We start from the raw sequence: 26,041 nt of genomic DNA, 5'->3' as shown, positions 1-26,041 counted from the left end.
ATCTTGCGAAGTTAGAATTAGATGTTTTGAAAAAGAAAGAATGGTAACAAGAAAAATATATGCCATGTAATCAAAAGTCTAACCCTGAATTATTTAAACAAGTAATTGAATATCAAAAATGTTAAATTTACAGCACAAGTGACGTAAATACTTGCTGTAATAATTTCATTATGAAGCTTAACATCTATAGCCTTAGTGAACAGGTACCTAACTTCCATGCCAAATAGGAAGAGATGGCTGCTAATCATTTGTAAATCTTATGAAAACAAATGATGCATGATTATGGGCAGCATCATCTCATAAAACAGAGAAGCAGTTTAAGGTGAAACTAGTTTAAAGAAAGTTTGGCAAAATATTCTTTTTTATAGGTATATAAAATATTGAGGAAATAAATTTTATTTTCTGATATTATTATTTTCTTGGTCCTCAAATTCCTGCTCCGTTAGAGGTGCCAAGTTGTATTACATTTTGACCCAGAGGAGGTAGGTTCAAATTTCAGTGGGTTCCTATCTGTGTGACCTTGGGCAAGTCACTTCTCTTCCTGGGTCTCAGGTTCTTCCCCTATAAAATCAGGGTTTTGGACTAAGTGATGTGTGAGAGAACCTTTCTAGCTCCAAATCCTGTAATCTTTAAATGAAGAGGCTGAACTATAAGACCTCTAAAAGTACATTCTGGCTTCAAGAATCTGAGCATGATTGCTAGATGCATGCTGGTGGCCCCTTCACTTTCTTTTTAGATTCGTAGGTTATGTTGTCAGCAGGGGGCACTGATGGTCTGTGTCATTGGAGGGAGGGTGAAGTGCAGAGGGGCTTCTCCTCCAAGATGGTGCCGGATTCTTTTTCTTCTCAGAGAGGTGGAATCCAAAAAAGACTTTGTGCTAGATTTTATAGCTTTAGGTGGGTCCAGTATTAGGTCTGAATGATCTGATAAGGTCCTTTTAGAAGATGAAGCTAACACCCACATTTTCAGTGAAACAGGAAAAATAAATTAAAATTGAACTGAAATCTTAATGTGCCATGAGAGACCCAAGGATCTGCTGTACTAACAGTTCAGGGAAAACTGAAGTTTTATCCAGGGATCAATAAGTGTTCTAGTAATGCTGGGGGTTTCATGGTGGGCACTGAGTGATGTCTGAGCATGGGGACTACTTTCTTACTGTCTCTGCAATATTATTCATTCAAAAAGGACCCAAAAGTAACTGTGGCCCCTCCCTGCTAGAAGCCCTTCTTCAGTAGCCCTCCTTGCTAATGAGCACTGGCTCCGCATGGATATTTACCTTTTCTCTGTTGGATTCCTGTGGTTTTTAAAGAATTCAGGTGCTTGGTAGTTGCCAAAGAATTCAGATTACCTCACAGGCTGCATGCTGTCCAGAGTCTAATACCCCAGTCAGAGAAAGGGAAGAGACAGCAACAACAAGGGGGGGAAGTCCCCCAATGCTTGCTGTCCCCCCTGGCTGGCAGGGCCTTGCTGTTTGTGGACCTTGAACCGTTCCTGGCTCTGGAGGCCGAGGATCAGCCTGGTAATCCCTTCCCCAGACGTCTCTGTAGGGCGCTCCCTACTCACTGTAGCACTTTGGCAGGCTCCCTGCTGCAGCTGGCTAACAGAAGATCAGAGAGTCCTTGGGCCTCTTGTTCCCTTCCAATAGGGTTTGTCTGGGTCAGGCCAAGATGAAACCCAGTGGCTTCTGGCAAGGCAGTTTGATTCGCTGTCTCCTCACCTCCCAAGGCCTGGGCTTGGAGTCACGACAGCCACTGATGCCGTGTGTGTGTGTGTGTGTGTGTGTGTGTGTGTGTGTGTGTGTGTGTGTGTGTGTGGTTGCCACGGTCTCCCCATCAGTCCTCTGCTTTCATGTCATTCATAGAAGATTCTCTGATTATAAACTCCTTGAAGGCAGAGATTGTTGTTTTCATCTCTCTGTCTGCAGTATAGTATCCAGTCTCATGCTTCCCAAAGATAACATAGTAGGGATTTAATGAATGGTTGTTTGTTGAATACTTTATAGATCATCAAAAATGTGGTCTGTGTCTATCCTGGCCATTTTGCCCATGCCTTCAGAGTAGTAATAGCTAACATTTACGTAGTATTTTAAAGTTTGCAAAGTGCTTTACAAATATTCCTCTGTTTTTTTTTCTCACAACAACCGTGGCAGGTAGGTGCTATTATTATAATACCCATTTTACAGGTGAAGAAACTGAGTGCAAACTAAAGTTAAGTGATTTGTCCAGGGTCACACAGCTAGTAAGGGTCTCGGGCGAGATTTGAGTTCAGGTCTTCCTGACTTCACATAAAGTGCTGCATTGCTTTGCTACCTTATAGTGACTGAATTGGGTCTTAATTATCCAATTAACTTCCTTCTCTTTGGTTCCATATTTATAAAAGGATAAAGACATAGAATAAACAATCTATCATTACTTAAAGGCACTACTGAATGTTCATTGATTCTATTCTTTATGTCATATCCTCGTCTTAGACCATTTTCCACATCTACTTTATAATGAATTAAGTACACACATTCTCTCTGTCTCTTTCTCTCAGAAGCTTAACATAGTAAATTAACAACCCTAGCATGATTCTCCCAGTGAATTTGGAAACAAAGATCTTTGATACATAACTAAAATGGAGGTAGAACCTTTGGTATAAGAAATTTTTGTCGGAGAATAAATATATTCCACAGAATTTTTCATTGTGTAAAATATACTACAAAAATTCCCTTTAAGGTAAATTGCAAAGCCCTCAGTCAACCCTCCTGTTTTGTTTTGTTTTGTTTTTTTGTCCTTGATCATCTTCTGATACAGCTTGAGGATTCAATTTATCATCTAAATTTCAATTTACTTTCCAACAAGTCCTGGTCAACTTCAATCTTGAGGTGCTTAGTGGGGTTGTATCGTTTTGGGGGTGCTAATAACGAATTTGTTTTGAAGTATTTAGTTTGTTGTTTGATCAGTTCAGTCATGTCCTACTCTTTGTGATCCCAGTCAGGGTTTTCTTGGCAAAGATACAGATTTTCTATTTCCTTCTCCAGCTCATTTTACAGATGAAGAACTGAGGCAGACAGATTTAAGTGACTTGCCCAGGGTCAAACAGCTAGTAAGTGTCTGAGGCTGAATTTGAGCTCAGAAAGATGAGTCTTCCTGACTCTAGGCCTGGCAGTCTTTCCGCTGCACCACCTAGCTGCCCTGAAGTATTTAGACTTAACTATAATAGATCTATCAAAGTATCAGGTAAAAATCTTGAAGTATTTAGACTGAAGTATTATGGAATCTGATGTGATATGAAAGCTTAGTTTAAAGGAAAGGGACAAAAATGAGAGGCAAGTGAACTGAAAAGAACTTGCTTAATTTAATGTGATTGTAAAGTTATCTGGTTCTATTGGTAAGCTGAAAGTTATAATATACTCTTCCCTTCAACCACACACAAGCTTTTCGCCAGTTTTTGTCTTCTTATCTCTCAGATGAGAGAATATTTTTTTTAAAGAGTGCTTAGCATAGTGCCTGGCACACGGTAGGTACTATATAAATGCTTATTTCTTTTGCCTGGCTTCCATGTAGCCTCTACTGTGTTCTTCTTTGCCATTCAGCTAAATTTATTTTCCATTATTTTTCTTTTTCCTCTGAATTCTGTCATTAGATGTCTTCCTTGACTCATTCTTCTTATCTTCTCTCTACCTTGTATCCCCAGCAAAGAACTTTTGCATCTTGAATGATTTTTTCATGCAGCTTTATTTTGAAATGCATTAAGAGTATATAGTTTTAGTCAATGGATGAGGTATAGAGTCAAGGGAATCTGTTTCTATGTACATGTCAGACCTTGTGCAAAAAGGATTATTGGAGCTCCAGAGAGATGTGTTGGCTACCAGAGAGCTTTGATGGGGGGCTAGACCTCAGTCATCAGCTAGCTCAACCCAAATCCTATCTGCAAAGCCCATGACAAGAGGCCATCAATCTTTTGTTGGAAGCCTTCCATTAAGTGGAACACTGATTTCTGAATTAGACCATTCCACTTTGGAGTAGCTCTAATTGTTAGGAGTGTCTTCTTTCCATCAAAACTAAATTTGCCTCAGTGTCCCTTCTACCCATGACTCATTGTTTTGCCTCCAGAGGCTAAGCCAGAGCAGGTCAGATTCCTCTTACATGTTATATAGCTCATTAAATACGATCCCAATACCTGGGCAGCTAGGTGGAGCAGTGGACAGAGTGTTGGTCATGGAGTCAGGAAGACTCATCTTCCTGAGTTCAAATCTGGCCTCAAACACTTATTAGCTGTGTAACCCTAGGCAAGTTGCTTAACCCTGTTTGCTTCAGTTTCATCTGTAAAATGAGCTGAAGAAGGAAATGGCAAAGTACTCTGATATCTTTGCTAAGCAACATGAAGAGTCGGATATGACTGAAACAAATCAACGAGAACAACAATCTCAATGTTTCCCTTAAGTCTTATTTCCTTCACTCCATCATTATGTGACGTGAACTTTAGGCCTTTCCTATCCTGGTTGCTGTACCCTGGATATTCACTAGCTTCTTATTTCCCTTCTTAAAATGTGGTACCCGAAACTGAACATTGTACTCAAGATACGATTTCACTAGGACAGAGTGTAGTGGAACTGTCACTTCCTTATTTCTGGTCTCCATGCCTCTCAGTTTAGTCCAAGATTTCATTCACTTTGTTGACTATCATGTCATACTGCTGACTCAAGTTGAGCTTACAATTCACTAATCCCAATTTGTTGACCAAGGTAGATATACTAGTACAATTCACAATATTTTCTAAAATATTTTATCTTTTTTTTAACCCATTCTTGTTCCAGGGGAGAGGGTGGCATTTGGTATGTTACTGTGAGGTAATGGCTCTGCAGCCTTTGTGGGGCCAAGGTGGGCCTTCTTGCATTTAACAAGAACATAATTCATTGACTACCCTAGAACAGGAAAGAGTCTGTTGAAGGAATGTTAAGATGTATAGACAAAGCTTACTCAGCACAAAGTAAAATGATTGGAAGTAATAATATAACTAGAAGTTTCTGAAAGTCTGTGGTCCTTTTTGAATATAGAGTATTATTTGAATAGGTAGTTTATTAACAAGATAATAAAGTTCTCTAAACTCTGGGCTCCTAACCATTCCTGCTTGATAGAAATTTCTTTCCTTGCTCTCTCTGAGCTGCTATACATTTCTGGTATTGCATTTGTGAAAGTAGTGGGTGGTTGAGAAGAAGAAGGGAAGAAGAAAATTTAAAATGATATCCTTAGGTATCATAGTAATAAATTTTGTTTTCATAGTCTGTGCAAACATATGAAAATTAATTTGTAAATTACATGACCCTCCTGCCTATTTTCACAGAATTGGATAGTGTTTCAGAAAAATGCTGTAGTGAAGGATTGTGATGTAGTTCCAAAGGTGTGTGAGCAGAAATTTGTAATTAAGTAATCCACCTAAGTGACATTTTGTTGATATTGAATCTCATTGGAAATCTTGACCTATATACTGTCTTACCTCATTCAGAATAACTCCATGGGTATGCATCTTTAGTGCTCCTCCATTCTTTTGATTTTAGTCTACTCTATCAAATTTCCAACATATAAGTATAAATATATGCCTACATATTGCTGTCAGTCTTCCTACATAAACAGTGTAATTCTCCTTGCTTTGTGCTCACCTGCTCCATTATTTCTATGAGCATCAATCTATCTATGTATATATAAGATTACAATAAAATATATGTGAATACACATATATGTAAAGTTTATATATAAAAGTATACACATATACACACATATGTTTATATATAAAAGTAGATAGACATACCTGTGTTTATGTATAAACATATATATATGTGTGCGCATATACATATGTGTGCGTATACACATGTGTGCACACATATAAACACATGTATGTGCACACATCTATACTGTTATATATGCACGCACACACACACACACACACATACATTTTGTGACTGGATTCTATGTTTTGGTCCTTATTCTTTATCTTCCTTTCAAGTCCAGAGATTAGTTTACTGCACCATGCCATCCATCTCCTGCATTGTTGCTGTCGCTCTTCTCTTCTTGCATAAACAGTATGATTTTCCTTGCTTGTGCTCACTCGCCTCATAACTGCTGTGAGCCTCAGTTCCAAGACTCATACCTCAGCCCTGGCTCTTCATTGCTCACTTTATCAAGTACTAACAGCAGGATGTCACATACCCACAGTACACCAGTGGGTCCTGTTCTCCTGCCCGGCTCTTTTTCTGAGCCCAGACACCAAATTGATACTGCCTTTTTGCCACTTTGTCTTATTTGGTTCCTTAATTCTCACCTGTATATTCCCTCTAATCTGAAGGGGGAAACTCTTCTAGCCTTTCATTTTGGATCCTGCTCTTAGGTTTGCAACTGTGCGATATGATCAAGGAGCTAAGAATATACGGAACCAGTTCATGCACCTGACCAACTACAGTGTGAACAAGAAGAGTGGCGACTATGTCAGGTAGGATTGGTGGCCACAGAACCCAGAGCAGGGGGAAGGGGAGGCAGAGGCGCAGGCGAGCTCAGCACCGCCGCCTGTCAGCTCCTCGCAGATGAATGCTGATGAAAGCGTTTGCATTTCTAGGGAAGTGAACTTCACATCCATGTTTAGTAGGTGTGTTTGAAATTCCCTATTGCTGGCGGGTGGCAGAGGATAGGCTTGGAGCTGCTTTTTTCATTTCTGGCACAGCCACAATGCATCCTTCCTTGTTAAAAACCTTTCTTCACCTTTCTGTACTTCCTCATTTTCTAAGGTAAGGGTAATAGTTACAGTAAAGATCACTGGGGGATATTGCCTTTTGGAAAGCAAGAAATGAGGCCATCTTGGAAGAGGACTCAGTGGAATGGAGGACCGGCCCTTTTCTTGGAAACACTTTCTCTGTTCTGTTTTTCTTTCGTACTCAACAATTTAGCCAGAAAATGGAAAAATAAAAAAGAAACCCAAATAGTGACTTTTTGCTCAGACTAAAAATAGATTCATAGCAGGTCCAAGAAAGAAAGAAACCAGGAATCTGAAGGCATTGGAATAGGAGCTAGAATTTTATAGGTTTAATTGAACTTCCCTTCACTAGGGTTTGGGATGGTTAAAGAAATCAAATCCTTCATTTTGGAAGGTTACCAGTGTGAATGGAGATGTGGTAGGTGATGGGGAAACGGCTTGATGTGACATAAAACACCTATTTTCCCCCCACACAGCAAACTGTGAGACTTTCAACATTCTTGGGACCTCCAACCCATAGCACAGAGCCATATACATAATAGTCACTTATAAATATTTGTTGCGTTTTGAATGTTGGGATTCTATTCCAGTCATGGCATATCTTTACTTATAATGTTGGGTAAGGATGGGACCTGTGAGTTCATTGATGTTGGACAGAGGTGGTAAACAGGCAACCCATAACACTCCTGAGTGCGGTCCAATCCAGATTAAAGTACATTTAACAGAAAAACAGATAAATAAAAAATGCAGTAAAACACAGTAATGTTAAAATGTGGTTTTCTAAGTTAATCTGTAGCCCTCAGGGATCTTTATGTGTGGTTTTGTGGCCCCTGTAGAGTTCAATACCACTGGTGTAGGGAACTCCCTGATGAGGAAACTGTCTCTATCCATGCAGATCAGCATCTTCTCTGCAGCTTCAGGGCCTGGAGAGGTGAAGGTACTTGCCCAGGCTCACAGAGCCAGTATGGTGCCAGAGGAAGGACTAGAGTTCAGGTTTTCCTTGCTCCAAGGTTGGCTGTCTATCCATGATGCCATGCTGCCTCTTTTCTTTGTAATAGTAGTGTCGTTTGTGAAGCTTACTGATGCCCTGGTGTGAGCCTGTTAACTAACACCAAAAACTGGGAAAGGCATAAGGGAAAATAAAGAGCTTATATCAGGTGCAAAAGCATGAATGTATTTGGTTATAACCTTACCTCATCCAACCTATTTTCCTCTGACAGCAGCACTAGGGATGTTTTGTGGGAAAGCACAAAATTTTCCTCAAAGATTACAGGCAGATCCCCAAATTTTCCTATCTATGTACCATGCATAAATTTCTTTAAACCTTTCTTAGATTATTTTGGATTTTTGAATTATCATTTTCCCTCTAGTGACTAGCACTATTATTTGGATGTGACAAAATTAGCTTTTTTTCTTACCACCAACAGAATATGGAAAGTGTGTAACTTTTGATTTCCATTCATGTTAATATGATGAAGGAAACAGGACAATAGAGTGGATAGCAGGAGAGAGAGAGAAGGGAGAAGATATATTTCCTGAGGAGTTTATGTGAACAAAAGGAATCTTATTCTTTAAGACAAAAAAGCCTGAAGTCACGTGTGACCCCTGGCTCCTCGATTTGTTTTTAGTTGTGATGATCCCGAAGTGGAAGATTATGGAAACAAATGGAGCATGAGTGCGATGCTTAGGTACCTGAAACAAGAAGGGAAAGACACAACTGGTGAGTAGCCACGCCTTTCTCCCTTTTGTTTCTTCCCAGTGAAATGATAGAATAAAGTGGCATTTGTCTCCTGCTAGGAGTCACCATCATTGGCTTTGTGATACTAAGCTGTCAGACAGGATAATGAGTGTTGGTGTTGGGTACTTTTTCCTACTGCTTCAGAAAGGAAACAATAGTTATTTCTGACTCTTGGGGATAATCCCTTTCATTTGCTTCCTGGACAAAAGTATAAAACTTTATTGGCCCTTGAATCATTGGTGGAAGCAATTTCACTTCATTTGACAAATTTTATCTATTTTTCCCTAAAGAAGCCTGAAGTTCAAGTTCTTTTAAGCAGATCTCCCTCTTTCATGTTGGCATCTGATCAATTTGGCATTAAGCATAGACAATGAGTATATTGTCAAGGGCATTGAAATGGATAAGGCTGATGATCTCTAAGCAACGTGAAAACACAATTTTGCTAAAGGAGTATTCTTAGTCTACCAGGAAAAAGACTCATAGTAAAGAAATACTTGTTTCCAAGTGTTTGAAAGGCTGTCATATGAAAGAGGGTTATATCTGTTTTGCTTGGCTGTAAAGGAAGTAAGAGGTAGAAGTTACATAGGCATATTTAACTTTGATCTAAGGAAAAATTGCTGCTTTGTGTGGTAGTAGTGAATTCCTTCTCATCTGAAGAAATCATCAAGAAAAGAGGAGAACACTTCTCAGGTATACTGTAGAAGGAATTCTTACTCAGGTTTGAGTTGGATTAGCTATATCCTTAGGCCCTTTCCAACTCTTGAGATTCTGTATTTCTGTGTGAATTTAAGGGGAAAATAGGCATCATTTCTACAATAAGAATGCTTTTTTCTTAAATAGACACCTCTCTTCATTTACACACACGTGCAATATTGATATCCTGGGCTATATTGTTGTTCATTCTTTGTTCTCGAAGAGGACCATGACATCAGGAAGGTGATGCCATAGCTTGCAAGTGAATTGGATTTAAGTGAGGGAGGGCTGTGCAAAGTCACCAGCCTTTCTTTCTCCTCCAGAGCCATCTGGGTCCAGTAGCAAGATATAGATCAGGATGACTAGAGATTACTCCTTCCCCCTGCACTATATATATTTACTGAAAGCTACCCATTCAAACAGAATCTGGACATTTTTGGACTTGGGCACATATCCTTTCATGAATACAATCTAGGGTGCAGTACATGCAACTTTGTATTTCCTTCTTCATGGTTTTTTGTTTATTTTGCAGCTCTGATGGCCCATGTAGAGGATCTGATCATTAAGACTATTATCTCTGCTGAACTAGCTATTGCTACTGCTTGTAAAACCTTTGTTCCTCACCGCAGCAGTTGTTTTGGTAAGGAGATTCAAAAAGTCTAATGGTGAACTGTGATAAGATTCTGGAGCAGGGAGGGCACGGTGGGTATATGGTGGGTGTTGGATATAAAGATGCTACTAAGAGGGCAATGAAGAGCTGAGTTGGGACCTCATTTAGAGATGACGAAATATCTGTGTGGGGTAAGAGTAGTTAGAGCTACATAATGGGGTCTGCATCAAACTGTGACCAAAAAATGCCTTTTATGGTCTGCAGAAATATTGGTCTAGCGAATGTATTCCAGAACTCACTGGCAGAGATACACTGGGAATTCTTCCAAGGAGCTTTGGCTGGTAGTAGTATGTGCTTTCTTCTGTTTTCTATTGACTCCTCCTTTTTTGCTTTGCTCTTCTTTTTGGTGAGCCTCCCTTCTTTTTTTCCATCCCTGATTGCACAGGGGAGGAGTTCTAAACCAGTCTCTTCCAGAGACTTGTCACCGACTGACATCGTAGTCGCAAGCAAAGTCAGAGGCACTCATTCAGATGTGGGCCCAGTTATCACCGGAACCCTGAGGTTGAAGTAATTGATAAGGAAAAGATCACTGTGTCCTGACTATTGAACTCAAGGGTGAAAACAGTAGGAATACAAGATCTGTAACCTGGCCTGAGTGCATGAAATTCATAGCCATCCATTTTTCACTGAAGGAGTTCAACATGGAGAACTGTTGAGATTATGAATAGAGGTTGAAACAGGCAGAGGAGGACCATAAATTCTATAGTAATGATGGTATAGCTACGGACTGATTCATTATGAACTGGACCTTAATTACTTGATGCATTTTAAATGACCTACTTAGAGGTCTCACAAAATTATGCAAACAGAAGCAGGGAAATGGAAGCATGCATCCCAAATACTGACTCTTTTTTTCCCCAGATTGAAGGGGGGAAAAAAATAAGATGTGTGGTCCTTGTTCTAATGAGTGGTTATTGCATATCTAGAAGTAATGGTATAAAATTATGTTCTAAAGTTACATACAAGAGCTTTCTGTACTTTTCCATTTTATATTTGAGATCTTTTGGCCTTTTGGAAGCTTAAAAATTTATTGGAATTAATGAAAACAGAATGTCAGATATGAAATAAGCATCGGGTTTTATTGACTCAGTAAAGAGCTGTCCATCTGTTTTGGGTCCTTTTTCCTCTTTCTCTACTTGTCTTCAGTTTTAATAAACCCGGTGCATCTGGACTTTTCTAAAGTTGCTGACTGCATCCTTGGCTTTGTGGTTCTAATTCCATTTCCTGTCAGACCTGGGATTTCATCTGGTTCATTAACCTTCTCCCCTCACACAAGATTCTGTATAAAAGAGGGTATATGCGTCTCCTTCTCTCTCATCCTACCTCCCTTGGGCTTTGATTACAAGAAATAAACTGTTTTGTTTCACTTGTTTAACAGTAAAACAGGAATTGAAAACTTCTAAGAAGATATGATTTAAGCAAGAGTCATGGTGCTTCTGGAGGAAGCCAGATAACCATGTGATGGGACACTGCATGCTTACTCTGCTGTTCTGACTGCTTCTTCTGCCCTTGGATATTTGCCAGAGGCGATTCATTGCTATCTAAGTCTGAGTTTGTTATGTCATTTCTTCTCCACCCTACCACCTGTCGGGTCCAACTGTGACCTAGATTGTTGAAATGTTTCTCTTTTTATGGCTTCCTACCTCATTAGTCTCTCTAGTACCAATCGTTTGTTTCCTTCAAATGTCCCAACCTAATTTTTTGGTACAGTGGTATACACATATTTGGTTAAGCTTTGTATTTAAAGATAGAAAAATGAGTTTTTCCTAAGCTACCTGACTCACAGTAATTTTTTGCCTTTTCTTAAAATTTTAGAGCAGAATGAGAGCCCCTAGGAGCATCCAGTCTAAAACCTGATTTTGAGAATCGAGTTTTGTGACTGAGGAAAGCTTAGCCAAAGCAACAGACTGTTACTTTTCCTATAGAGAACATTTTCTGATAGTACTAACTGTATGTTGAATGTGACTGACTTAGCTCATGCTCCTAATTAACATTTATGGTTCACAAAGTTCTGTCTCTCTCCCTGTCTCTCTCTCTCTATCTCTTTCCTCCTCTCTCTATCTCTTTCCTCCTCTCTCTGACTCTGTCTCTCTCTTTCTCTTTCTGTATATGTGTGTATGTGTGTGCATGTATGTCTGTATGGATCTCATTTTTTCCCTTGCAACATCCCTGTGAGGTTGATACTATTATTATCCTCGTTTTACAGATGAGAGAAAAAAAAAAGGCAGAGATTAAGTGACTTGGCCAGGGTCACATAGCAGGATTCAAACTTAGATCTTCTTGATTCCAAGCCTAGTGTTTTATCCATGATGGCACCGAGCTGCTTCAAGCAGTTCCACTGTTTATATGGAGATCCAGCTATTTCTACAACTTGTAGATCCTATTAATGTGTACTAGCAGAGTCTCTCCGTTGTGGGCTCTATGGAACCTGAGGACGTGCGAAATTACTCTTGCTCTGCCTATGATTTTTGCATGACATTTTGGCTTGTCTACTCTACCAACTCCTTATAATTGTACAGTTATGACACAGGAGGTAAAACTCAGGTTACATATATCACCAGATATTCCATTCCATAATTAGACCAGGGAATTAGTGAAAGTAATTAAAAATAAACAGTAGGTCATATAGGTTTGGGAGAGAGCTATCCCAAAATACACTGTCCCCTGCCTCATGCCACTCTTCTTAAAAAATAATTTTATTATTATTATATATTATATAATATATTATATATAATTATATAATTGATAAACATCAATAGACACAATCATTTTCATGTACAAAGAAGAAAATAAAGAGCCATGAAACTATCTATCATGTAAAGCTCGTTACAGTTAACATAACAAATTCAATATGGTGGACCCGAAATTGTCCTTTTGTGTTGCTTTCTGAACTTCCTTCTTTCTTTTTGCATCACTATCACTACTCCCTTTCCCCACCACAAAATAAAAACCGTTCCTTGTAACAAATAAACAGTTAGATAAAACAAATCCCCACGTTGATCATGTCAGAAAATGTATTTCTCATTCTGTATCTCTATCAGGAGGTGGGAAATGTAGTCATTATCATTCTGTAGTTGGGGCTGGTCATTGTACTAATCAGAGTTGAAGTCTTTCAGCATTATTTTCCTTTACAATGTTTTAGTTGTATAAACTATTCTGATTTTGCTCACTTTATGTCAGTTCATGAAGAAAGTCTTCCCAGGTTTCTCTAAATCCCTCTCTTTTGTCATGTCTTAGGGCACAGTGATATTCCATTACCTTCATCTGTGATGATTCATTTGTATGATTCATGAGTATCTCCTTAGTTACTTGCTCTTTGCTACAACAAAAAGTTTTTGTAGGAGTATTTTTGTGCATATGGGTTCTTTCCTTTTATCTTTTTGGGCTATAAACATAGTAATGATGTCATGGTTAAAGGGTATGCACAGTTGAGTGACTTTTTGGATTCCAAATTGTTTTCTAGAAAGGCTGGAACAATACACAGTTCTACCAACAGTACATTGGTATCTACCTTAATCCTCTCCAAAAATTGTCATTTTCTATTTTTATACCAGTGCTAATCTGCTGGCTTTGGAATTTCTTTTTTCTTTCTCTTTGTGCTGGGTTGTCTTGGCAATATTGTATCCAGAAAAGGCTGATGATTAAGGGAGCACAATGCAGGGTTTCCATTGATTATAGTTTTGCTTTTTATTCCTATCCTAGAATTCATTGAACTTTCCCTTTAAGTACTTTGATGTGCTACCATTTGGCATATACCTCTCTCTCTCTCTCTCTCTCTCTCTCTCTCTCTCTCTCTCTCTCTCTCTCTCTCTCTCTCTCTCTCTCTATATATATATATATATATGTATATATATATATATATATATATATATATATATATATATGTATATATATATACACACACACACACACACACACACACACACACACACACATATTAAGCATTGATTCTCTTGTTATCGATAACAAAGCACAATCTGCTCATCTTTTTTAACCATGTCAATATTTCCTGTTGCTGTGTTTGAGACTGATCGCTATCCTTGCTTTTTTGAGTTTAATAGGTTCTGCTCCAGTTCCTCATTTTAACACTACAGATTTTTATATTTCAAAGATGTTTCTTTTAAACCATATATTGTTGTATTTTGCTTTCTGATCCATTCTGATACCCTCTTTTGTTTTATGGTTATAATTGTACACATTCACATTTATGGTTATAATTGTCAATTATGTATTTTCTCCATTATATCTTCTTAATCCTTTTCCTCCATTTGCCATCTACTTCATTTCTCCTTCCAAAGAAGAGGGTGGTGAAAGAAAAAGAAAATTGTCAGCACTAGTAATCTGTCATTGAAGCGGTCTGTTCCAACTCCTGTTGTGGAGATCTTCAGGCAGGTGCTGGGCATGTCAGTGTAGGGATTCTTTCCATCTTTTGATTACATTAGATAGCTATTGAGATCTTTTCTAACTCTCAAGTGCTGGAATTCTTAACTTTCCCTCTCTTGACTTTGCCCAGACCCCAGTTACCTGTTCTTAGACTCATTTCTTTTCTCTTTTACAAACCACCTTTAAATATAAAGTTTGTTTTGCCTATGTCTGTTCCTTTTCCCATTCTGTTTCTCTTCTTAAATCTCCTCCTTCTTTGTCTCTTATGAGGCATCTAAATGGTGCAGTGTGTAAAAGCACTGAGCCTTGGAGTTAATAGGAAGACCTGAGTTTGAATCCAGCTTCAGACACTTAATAGCTGTGTAACCTTGGGCAAGTCACTTAACTTCTGTTTGCCTTAGTTTCCTCTCTGTGGTAAACTGGGGATAATAACAGGACCTACCTCACAATTGTGAGGATCAAAGGAGATAATATTTGTAAAGTGCTTAGCACAGTGCCTGGCACGTAGTAGGCATTATATAAATGCATATTCCCTTCCCTCTATTCCTTTCCCCTTTCCCCTGTTCTCTGTTCCTTCCTGATTCTCTGTTGGGTTTATATATTTCCACACCAAATTTTTTTTTCTGTGTGTTTAGCCCTTTTTTTGGTCGAATTCAGATAACAGTAAGATTAATTCTATTCCTTCTCTGTCATTCCACCATTCATTTTTGCATATTCTCCTTCTAATAGATCCTAATTATGAGATATAGTAAGTTCTTTCTTCTCATTTCTTCTTCAGTGTTTTCTTTTTCTCTTTTTCTTTCCTATCTAAAAGTAGATTACAACCATTCCCAAGTCCTTAGTTTGTCTTAACTTTCTTTGTGATCCTTTAAGACAGCGGGGTTCCATACACAAGTATAATTGTCTCTTATTCTCCTACTAAAAGATAAGCAGTGTTATTATTTATTCCCTTCCAGTTACTTAAATGTATTTACCTTTTTAGGTTTCTTTTGATTCCTTTGTTTACATTTCAAAATTTCTGTTCAGTTCTGATCATTTAATCAGGAATACTCAGGAATTCCTCTTTTAAAAGGCCTTTTCCCCCTGTAGGTATAGATTCAGTTTTGCAGGTTAAGTTATTCGTGATAAGCCTTGGTCTTTTTCCTTTTGGAATGTCATATTTCAAGATTCATAGTCTTGTGTGAACCTGACTTATTTCTTAGTACCTGAACTCTTTATTTCTGCTGCATGAAGTATTTTTTTTTTCGTCTTGGAAACTGTGGAAAACACTATTCCTCGATGTTTTTATTTTGGGGTTTTTCAGGAAGTTAGCTATGGATTCTCTTCATTTTCATTTTCCCCTCAGGTTCTGATAGATACATAGTTTCCTTTTGTGATTTCTTGAAACATAATATCCAGGTTTTTTGTTTTGTTATGGTTTTCAGGAAGTCTGATGATTCTTAAATTATTTCTCCTCAGCCTGTTTTCTGGGTCAGTTGTTTAAGAGATTAAATGTACACTGAAGCATTGATTTCTCTTAATTGTGTTCTTTTTTTCAGGGAGTTGTCTACTACTTGGGTGAGGTTTTCCTTCTTCTCGTTGTTCTTGTTCTTCTTTCCTCTAGATATCTTATTTATTTTTTTAATCTCAGTGTTTTATTTCTTCCAAGTACTCCTGTTGTGGTTAGGACATTTTGCCCACTCTGAACTTCTAATCATCTCTTGCCTTCACTGTGTTGCATTTTCTTCATTTCCTCTTTAGAGTTTTTATGCCAGGCCATTTTCTATCTCCTCCTACATTCTTGGTGGGGTGGTCAGGGCCTCTTTTATCCTGTCCTGCTGACTTCCATATCACTTGGTATGTCTTCACGGAGTATGCCTGCAGATTCCCCCCTCCACACCCCACTAGCAAATCACTTCCCAGTTGTAGTATTGGCAACTTTCTAGATTTTTTACGTAAGCTCTTGTTAGTTTCCTTGGTGAGACCTCTTTCCCAGGGCTGTCAGGTTTCTGGTTGTCTTTTTGTGCAGCACTGGGCTAGATGGAGGATCTTGCTATTGTTTCTCTTGCCCAGGGTCACACAGCTAGTAAGTCAAGTATCTGGATTTGAACTCAGGTCCTCCTGATTCCCGGGCCGGTGCTCTATCCACTGTGTCACCTAACTGTCCCATGTTGCTCTTTGTATTTCTTGATAGCTATTTAATGATGCCTTTAATTAAATGATCTTTGCTGAAGTACATGTGGGAGAACTGATTTCCTCTATCACCTTTCATGTTACTATCTTAACTGGGAAGTTACTTCATTCTGGTCCTTAGAAATTTAAACTTATCCTAAGAAGTGTGATTGATCCAAAAATAAATGTTTGTTGAACTTAATTTTTTTCTTTTTAGCTTTAAAATAATAAGTCATATCCTGGACTTTTTCTTTGTTATTCATTAACCAGTTTGCATGATAAAGCTATATAATTCTGTCTGGCATGTCTAAAGAGGAAAGAACTTTAATCTCTATACTTTCTTTGACAAGGATGAAATTGCTGATTTTTTCCCCTGAAAAATACATCTTTCTTTGTGGTACATAATATTAGTTTTGATGGACCATTTAATATGATTAGCTCTTGGATTGTTGTATTCTGTTAGTTATCTTTTTCATATAATACTACCCTGTAGCTTTCAAAATTCCCTTTCTGTATCCCAAGGAAAGACCTTCTTTAGTTTTACAACTCAAATTTAAAGTGGAAAGAGTTTATTTTTCTCCTGTAACTTTTGATAAATATAGCCATGCCAACCTCAAACAACCACTTTATGGCAACACTTCCCTTTGCCCTGAGGAATAGTAAGGGCCAGACTTCTTCTGGGCTGAAGTAACAGGACAGCACCCTGATAGTCGAGGAGTAGTTAGTGGTTTGATGGTAAGATGAAGTGTAAAGTGCTTGCTAATCCCAGAAGACCTTGAGTGGATCCTCATTTCATTACATTGCACATCTCCCGCATTTCCTCCCTTCCTGAACTATTTTTCATTAGGCTTGCTCTTTCTTGTAGGAACTTCCCTCACATTCTTAGTGTTTATTATTGGCAGTTTTGTGGTTCTTTTTACCCTTTTTTCTACCTCATTTTTCTAGGCTTGCTGAAATTTTTTTTTGTCCTTCATCTTGGTGCTGCCCAGCCCTTTTCCTTTTTCTTTAACATGCTTGTATATATTTAACTTTGTTGCCCTTGAGGCTAAGAGAAGTACTTTTTTTCCCATTGAGGAAATTTGACTTAGCGGAAGCGTCATTATATAGATTAGAAAGGATAGGTCTTAATAAAACAAATTTGACTATGATTGAAAAATGGAGAGAAGAAAGAAGAAGAAAGAAGGGAGATGAGATGAACAGGGGTCGAACAGTTAATCTAGATAAGGTGGGGGAATGTGCCCTTTTCAGGGCTTATACAGTGTGAACAACTTGTATGCCTGCTGTTGCTGCTGCTTTGATTAGTAAACATCCACACACTATAGGCATTCACATGGGGATACCATGAGGTAAAAACATCCTATTCACCTCCCCTGATTTGAAAAGTTCTTCCCATCCACTGATTCTCTGTCTGAACTCTATCTCCAGTGGTTAGCAAACCCTCACCCTTGTTTATCCTCCCCACTCTTGTGATGCAAATGCCAGACTACCAAAAAGAAAATCTCTCCTCTCTAGTTCCTGCTGTCTACTCGAATCCCCATGCATCTCAACATTCCCCCCACCCTCTGTATCTACCAGCCCCTTCCATTGTAATCTCTTTGAAGTTCAGTCTGTTCATATTTCTTGCCCCATCCATATCCTGGTGGCTATCATATGCTAACCCTAAGAGCATTCTTCCTCTTTTTTCAGTGAGTTCAGTGCTTTGTTTGCAATGTCCATCTCCACCCAGATTCCTTTCCTCATAGTAGAGGACTTCAATATCTATGTCTACATTGACATCTATATCTAAATACTGATGTTGACATAGAGGGTGATATTCCTTCAAATACTCCAACTTCCCAACTCCCTAATCTCTTTAACTCCCATGACTCATTCCTCTACTTCATCCTCATAGACTTGATCTTGACCTCACCAATAAGTGCTCTACTTCCATAATTAAGAACTCTCAAATTTCTTTATCAAGCCATAGTCTATTATACCATCCCTGCCTATGCCTTATTCCTCCTAGACCTATTCTTTGTCCTTACCACAACCTACAATATTTCCCCTTGTCTTTGTTTTGCTAGACCATCACCTCTGCTCTGACTACTCTTCTCCTTTTCCATTCTTGACTCCTTTGTGAATCAGTTCAACTCACCACTATTCTTTGTTCTCAAATTCCTTCCTGCCCTGTCCTATCAGTGCTCATGCCTTGCCAAGTCCCAACTCTCCCCATCCTCCCTCCACTTCTATTTTATCTGTTACTGAAAATTGCTGAAAAAAGTTTTGCAGTTTTTCTAACTAAATATACCACAAACTTTTGCTGTCTAATGTCAAGTGGGCCCTCATGGCAGCAAGGCTTTCCGTTGATTCCTCTCCCCCTAATTGAATCTGTATCATACAACCCACAGAGGCTATTTGAAACTCCAGGCCCAACACTCTAGCCACTGTATCACCTAACTGCTTCTTGATTAGATTGCAGTGAGCTCTCATGGACTATAAAATGCAATAAAAAACAACTTTACTTGTGATAGCATTAAAAAGTATATAGTTCCTAAATAAATTCAAATAAAATGCTATCTTCCTCCTCCACCTCTGTATTCCTGACTGCAATTGGCAATATTTGATCAGAAAGGCATCCTTTCAGGGTAATAGAAATTTTGCTAAAACAAAAACCAAACCTCCAGAGCACAGACTCACAGAACCGCAAAATTTGAGTTAGAAGGGATCTTGATAGTCATCCAGAACAATCTAAACAGGAATAAATCCTCACTATAACATAACTTACAAGTGATCATACAGTTTCTTTTAGAACACCTGCAAGAAAGGGGAATCCACCACTTCTCAGAGCAGCCTATACTACTTTTGGACAGCTCTAATTGTCAGGAATTTGTTCAAAGCCTTAAATTTGTCTCTTTTCCGCTCACTGGAGCCACATAAAACCAGTGTGGCCCTATTCCACATGAACGCCCTGCAGATTCTTGAAGATAGATATCGTGCCCCATTTCCCTATGGTCTTCTTTTTTCCAGGCTGAGCATGCCCAGTCCCTTCAACTCATCTCCGTAAATCTTAGTTTCAGGGCACTTCATCTTGGTCACCTTCCTCTATATACTCTTTAACTTATTAATACAGTTATTAAACTGTGGCTCTTAGAACTGAACACAATACTCCACATGTGATCAGAGGAAGGCAGAACTTATCTGGACCATTACTCTCTTCTTAATGTAGTGTAAAATTGTATTAGCTTTTTGGACTTTCATATTTCAATGCCGACTCCTGTTGAGTTTTCAGTCCACTAAGACCCTCAGGTCTTTTTTCTGAACTACTGCTATCTAAGGCATGACTTTATATTTATAGACTTAGCTCTTTGGGTTAATTAAATCCACAGGATGGCATCATTAATTCCTTAAAGGGAAACTATGCCAGCCAACATAAAACAAGTGGCACATTTACCAGAGTCTTTAAGCCTCAAATAGCACCCCCTACCACCACCACCACCAATAAAACAGTAACATTTATACAGTGTTTACTATGTAATAGACATTGTGCTATGTGCTTTGTAAATATCTCATTTGATCCAACAACTCTGCAAAGTAGGTACTGTTATTATCCTCATTTTATAGTTAATAAGCCTGACTCAAACAGAGGTTACGCAGCTTGCTCAAGGTCCCACAGCTAGTAAGTATCTGAAGCTAGGTTTGATGTCAGGGCTTCCTGACTCCAGGGTCATTGTGTCTCTGTGCTGTCTAGCTGCCTGTTGCTTGATACTGCACTGAAAAAAAAATCAAATTTATCTGCCAAGAGCTCCCTCTTTTCCCCTCCTCCTTACCTGACAACTCAGCACTTAGGCTAATACACGTAGGTGCTTACTAAATTGATTGATAGATATGCCCTACCATCTCCTTCTTTACTCCAGTCTCTTGAAAAAGTAGTCCTGTTATTCCCCTAGGCCACTCTTTGCTTCTACCTCTTAAAATCTCTGTTTTCCTTCAAAAATCAGCTCAAGCGCCACTCTCTGTGTGAAGCTTTTCCTGATAAACTTAGGTACTAGTATACTCTCTCTCCAAACAACCAAAAATATTGTATAAATATTTATATATTCATGTTGTCTCCTGTGCTAAAATGTAAGCTCCTTGAGGGCAAGCACTGTTCACTTATTTCTTTGTATCCTAAGCAAAGTGCTTGACAAATGTAAGTGCTTAATTAGTGCCCCTTGATTGATTGATAGGGGAAACCCAACTTTCTCCTCCCATACTTGTGAAAGATTAGCAGTACACTAATTTATCCCAACACACTGGTTGGCAAACACTATTATAGAGCTTTTAACATTGTAGACAGTTTGTAGATAAACTATGACCATTACATAAAATTAGAAGATGAAGAAGCTTAATTCTCCTGGGAGTATCTACTGTCATTACAGTTACCCCATTAGGTCTTTAATGTCCACACAGAACACACTAGCTGCAAGTTTGAAGGTCGTATTGTAAGATGCCTGAAATATATCACATTGTTTAGTACTCATTCTTTACCTTAAGATCCTAACTTGACCCTTTTAAAAAGTTTGTCCTGATACTTTTCGGTTCAGTCTCTTTCTCCCCAGTACATATGAAGATCAATTTTGAGTCTTGGTTCACTTTCTGGAGTATTGGTTATAGTTAACAGGTCTTAGTTCACATGAATGTTCATTAGATTATCATCACTAATGAGTGTTTAATCCTGGATTAGTTGGGTCTTTTTTCTTCTTAACTTGTCCCAAATATATTGGCACTCCTACTCACCAGAAAGACCTGTCAACTAAGAATATTAGAATTTGCCTTTGATTTGGTAGTAAATGCAATTAATTTCACTGGTTGTGATTCTATGTAATTCAGCCATAAATGGTTGACTCTGAAAATTTGAGTTGTTTATCACCATCATTATCATTGTCAAATAATTATTTGATAATATTGTCTTTGTATTTGTTTTTCAGCACAGACTTGTGATTTCATAAGGATAGGGAACTCCTGATTAGAAGCTCCTTCTACTAATGCAGCTTAGCATCTCATCTTTAATTTATCATTTTAGAGAAATATCTGGGGCCCTGAGAGAGGGTGATTTACCTAGGATCCTAAGCTGTCCGAGGCAGTGCTTGAACCCAAGTCTTTCTGACTCCATGACTGGCCCTCTAAACCATCCTGTATAGCATTAATTGTTAATAATACTTTATATGTATTTGTTTTGGGGTTTTGCATTGTATGTATGTGTGTATTTTTCAGGATGGGTCCCTATTCTCCTGTTTTGCTCAAGCTGAACTACAGTGGCCACTCTTAGGCCTGATCTCACTACTGATTGGCACAGAAACTTAGACCACCTATTTTTCCAACATGGGCTGCTTCACCTCTCTTTAATCATTCTGGTGTTCTCTTGTTTCTGGGGGCTAGCCGTGTTGGTGCCAGACTTAGCAGATACCATGTTAGTCTGCTGCAGGCCAGAATTTCCTCCTGAACTCAAGCAGTCCACAGCCTCAGCTTCCTTGGGAGCAGGGATTACAAGCATGTAATACCATGCCATGATCTACATTTGTATTGTACTTTGTTCTCACAGGTTTATTCGATCGAATCCTGTGAATTCGTGTATTAATATCAAAATTTGAAAACTATAAAGAACATGTTGCTTTCCTTGAACCGTATGTATAATGGTATCACATTCACTTAAATGATAGTATGACAGTGGACTTATGGATGCTGCAATTAGCATTTTTATTTGATGTATTTTGTTATGTGCTGGTAGGCTGAATAGCAGGCTATTTTTTCAGGTTAAAGGAGCACATTCTGTGCTTTTTTTGAAAATTAGGTTAGACATAAAAAATTTCCTCAGTTGTGATTTTGTTAACAAAATTATACCTAATATTCTTCTTTGGAACTTATGATGAAAATGTATATTTAATAGGCCAATTTATTTGTTATCCTTCCTGAGTCTCTCTTGAATATGTCCCCTTCCCTCTGTTAATGCAGGTACAGTGTGGTGCAGGCCATTAACACCTCATTTTGCTGTACTTGCCCGGCTGATCTCCTCACCACTTCAGTCTGTCTCCTATTCAGCTGCCCAAGTGATCCTCCTAAAGTATATGGTTAGCCAATGCCCCTCCTCTGCCCTCATACATTGAATAGTCTCCTCCTTGCCTCTGCCACTTGGATTCCATTACTTCTTGCAAGATTCAGCTCAAATCCCACCCTTTGTGAGAGCTCTTTCGTGGTTCCCTCCTGTTGTTAGTGCCTTCTCTGTGACATCACTTCCCATTGACTATCTTGTACACACATAGCTGTTTTCATGTTGTCTTCCCCGTTAGAATGTAAGATCTTTGAGGCCACATAGACCATATTTCTGCTTTTCTTTGTATCCTGGAGCTTAGCACAATGCCTAGCATGTAGTAGACACTTAATAAATGCTCATTGACTGAATGAAGGCAAGAGGGAACGATGTAACCACTTGAAATTTTTTCTCGTTAACTAATTTTAAAGTTCTTGAAAATTAAATGGAATAATAAGTAACTACAGTTTAGTGCTAAACATAGGGTTTCTGAAGCACCGCATAATGGGGAAAGGGAAGGAAGAACCAGGGAAATTGTTGTTCATTTGTTTTTTATTCTGGAAGAGGACTAATTATATCAAGAGGGTGATATCTTAACTTTTGAGTGAATTGGATTTTTAAGTGAAGCAGAGCTGTGCAAAGTCATCAGCCTCACTGTCTCCTGCAGAGTCGTTGGAGTCCAGTGGCAGCACATACATCAAGACTGCCAGGGAAATATGAGCAACATGATAGACAGTTTGCCTCTGGATTCTTAGACAGGATTGATGGTCTACTTGTGTGCTAAGAGGGCTAAGAAACAGTCCCAAACCATCTGTGAAGTAAGCAGAATTTTTCAGGATCAGTTGTTAAAGGATGGACTTAGGTGGATCCTCAGAAATAATTTAGACTAGTCCATTGATTTTACAGATGAGAAAACTTATGCACAGAAATGGTTAAGCAGATTGCCTAAGGGTTATACAATAAAATCATGGCAGATTGAAGACTGGAACATGTATCCTTTGAGTCCCAGCCCTGTCTTCTTGCCACTATGCTGTGCTGCCTCCTCGTGCAACATGCAGGGGTCTGTTTGGGTGCTTTCCATGCCTAAACTCAAGTCAGAAATTGTAGAGATTTTATCTTCTCTTGGAAAAGATTGGGCAATATTTGATACTGCTGTTGTTGATGTTTTTAAAGATGCTAAGGTGAGGTTTTGGGTAGTAATCAACAAATAAGCATTTATTAAATACCTGCTGTGTATTAGGTGCTGTGCTGATTGATGGAAATACAAATACAGCGAAACAGTCTATTTTCGAGGAGGATAATGAGGAAGATAACAAACATAGAAGTATATGCAGAATAAATATAAAGAGAACAAATACAAATGTAATTACAAAGAAGTTAAATAAAAGATAATTTGGGAAGGAGGGCACTAGTAGTTGGATGGGATGAGGAAAGGCTTCACATAGAAGATAGTGCTTGAGCTATGTGTCTTAAAGAATGAGAAAGATTTTATGAGGCAGAGGTGAGTGCATTTAGGGATGGCAGGCATGGGGGGACCGCCCATGCAAAGGCATGGAGGCTGGAGATAAAGTGCCATATATGAGGAACAGAGAGAAAGTCACTTTGGCTGAATCACAGAGTGTGGAAAGGAAGGAAAATGCCTTCTATGTGCCAGGAACTGTGCTAAATGCTTTACCGATATCTCATTTGATCCTCACAACTACTCTGGTAGGTAATAACTATTATGATGCCTGTTTTACAGTAGAGGAAACTGAGGCAAACAATGATTAAGTTACTTACCCAGGGTCACACAGCTAGTTAAGTGTGGAAGGCCAGATTTGAACTCAGGTTTTTCCTGATCCCAGGCCCAGTACTGTAGCCACTCACCTAGATAAGAATTTTCAGTGAGGTTGGAAAGATTGCTTGGCGCCAGTTTGTGATTAGTTTTTAAAAGCTAAACATCTACCCCAAAGCAGCCATTTCCATCTGTACCAGCACAAAGTATCTTCCACCTCCTGCTGTCAACCCAGTCTCCCAACTGGGAAGTAGAAGAACCACCTTCCCTTCCACTTGAGGCCACCCTTCTTCTGTGACTGTTCTTTTAGGGTAGAGGAGTGAAGTCTTCCACTTAATAATGAACATTTTCACACCTGGTCACACACCCTTCACATTCCAGTGATTCTGAACTGTGAAATTATCAGCCAAACTCCAATCCACACCCTCTACCACTTGATTCCTCATTATCATCCCTCTCAACCCTCCCACCTCCAAATTTCACCATAACTCCTCCCAGACCTTCCATTGTATCCTCTGGAATGCTTGTTCCATAGGCAATAAACTTGCTTTCATCTTAAATCTGTTCCTTGCCAGTCTCTTCCATGTCCCAGCAGTTACTGAAACCTGTCTTTCCCCTGGTGATACAGCCTTCCTGTCTACCCTTTCCAGTACTGGCTGCACCTTCACTCATTCTCCTTGGCTCATTGGTGTAAGTAGGAGAATTGGATTATTCCTTGCACCCCATTTCTACTTCTAAGTTCTCTCCCTTCCTCTTTCACTCTGTAACATCACTTCCTTTGAGGTATGTAGTATTCAATTTGCCGCCCAATCAAAATCCTGGTAGTGGTTGTCTGCAGACCCCCAGCTCACTCACCTTTTTTCCTTAATGAGTTCTATACCTGCCTTATAATTTTTCTCTCCTCCTCAACGCCTGACCTCATACGAGACTTCTACATGCATTTTGATTCTCCTTCAAATACTCTAACCACTCGGTTTCTCAACCTACTTACCTTCCATGAACAGCTACTCCATCCCCACCCCTTTCAATCACATGCAGAAATGGTCATATCTTTGATCTTGCCATTATCCACAAATATACCACCTTCATGTTCAAGAATTCTGAAATCTCTTTTTCTGACCATAACCTATTGGCTTGTCTCCTCTCTCTCTGCTTTCCCTTACATAACCCTGCTTGTCATCCTCACCATGATTTCCAGTTCTTTGACTACCCCTCATTTTCCTCCTTGAGTTTCTCCCCTATGCTAGACACGTTCTCTTCTTTTCCCCATCTTGACTCTTTGGTGAGCCAGCTAAATTCTGTACCGTCCTCCTCTCTTGAATTCCTGGTTTCCTTATCATGTCACCATTTACGCCTAGTCAAGCCTCAGCCTTGGATCCCTCTCACCATTTGTTGCCTTTGTGCCTAGACCTGTGCTGTTGAATGAAGGTGGAGGAAATCATGCAGCCATTCTAATTGGGGTCCACTACAAATTTATGTTACGCAAACCTCAACCGGGACTTCATTGCTGCTAGACGATCCTACTAGATTTTCCTTATCAGTTTACTATCCCCCTCTCCACAGTTACTCTTTCAAACCATTCCACCTGTCCTCAAACTTCCCATGGGTCCCCTCTCAGTGGAAAACCTCGCCTTATATTTTACAGGAAAAATTAAAGCCATTCTCAGTGAATTCCTTCTCTCATATCACTCGAGTGCCTTCTGTCATTATCACCTTCACCCTTGTATCACAAGATGAGATGGCTTTACTCCCAAGACTAACCCCTCTACCAGCTCAAGTGATCCCTTTCCTCCTGTCTCTTCTAACAAACTGTCCCCTCTCTGACACTTATTTTCAATCTCTCCCTGTCTTCTGGCT

General features: G+C 39.0%; 1 protein-coding gene across 13 annotated transcripts in view; it reads left to right on the top strand.

Moving 5' to 3' along the window:
- The window catches only part of TTLL5 (tubulin tyrosine ligase like 5), a 352,672-nt gene that overhangs the window by 58,484 nt on the left and 268,147 nt on the right, over window positions 1-26,041 (top strand). For 12 of the 13 annotated variants that reach the window (XM_020986244.2, XM_020986241.2, XM_078151465.1 and 9 more), the window contains exons 10-12: window positions 6,370-6,471; window positions 8,358-8,449; window positions 9,693-9,800. In XM_020986244.2, coding sequence (XP_020841903.1) covers window positions 6,370-6,471; window positions 8,358-8,449; window positions 9,693-9,800 — 302 coding nt within the window. Of the gene's footprint in view, window positions 1-1,438; window positions 1,520-6,369; window positions 6,472-8,357; window positions 8,450-9,692; window positions 9,801-26,041 lie in introns of those variants that run through there. The other variant, XM_020986246.2, reaches the window with a different exon arrangement.

Source organism: Phascolarctos cinereus, unplaced genomic scaffold (assembly GCF_003287225.1).
Source record: "Phascolarctos cinereus isolate Bilbo 61053 unplaced genomic scaffold, phaCin_HiC Scaffold_3;HRSCAF=262, whole genome shotgun sequence".
In the NCBI taxonomy this organism is placed as follows: Eukaryota; Metazoa; Chordata; class Mammalia; order Diprotodontia; family Phascolarctidae; genus Phascolarctos; species Phascolarctos cinereus.
Note: the sequence above shows the minus strand (reverse complement) of the source record. Positions and strands in the feature narration are given on the sequence as shown.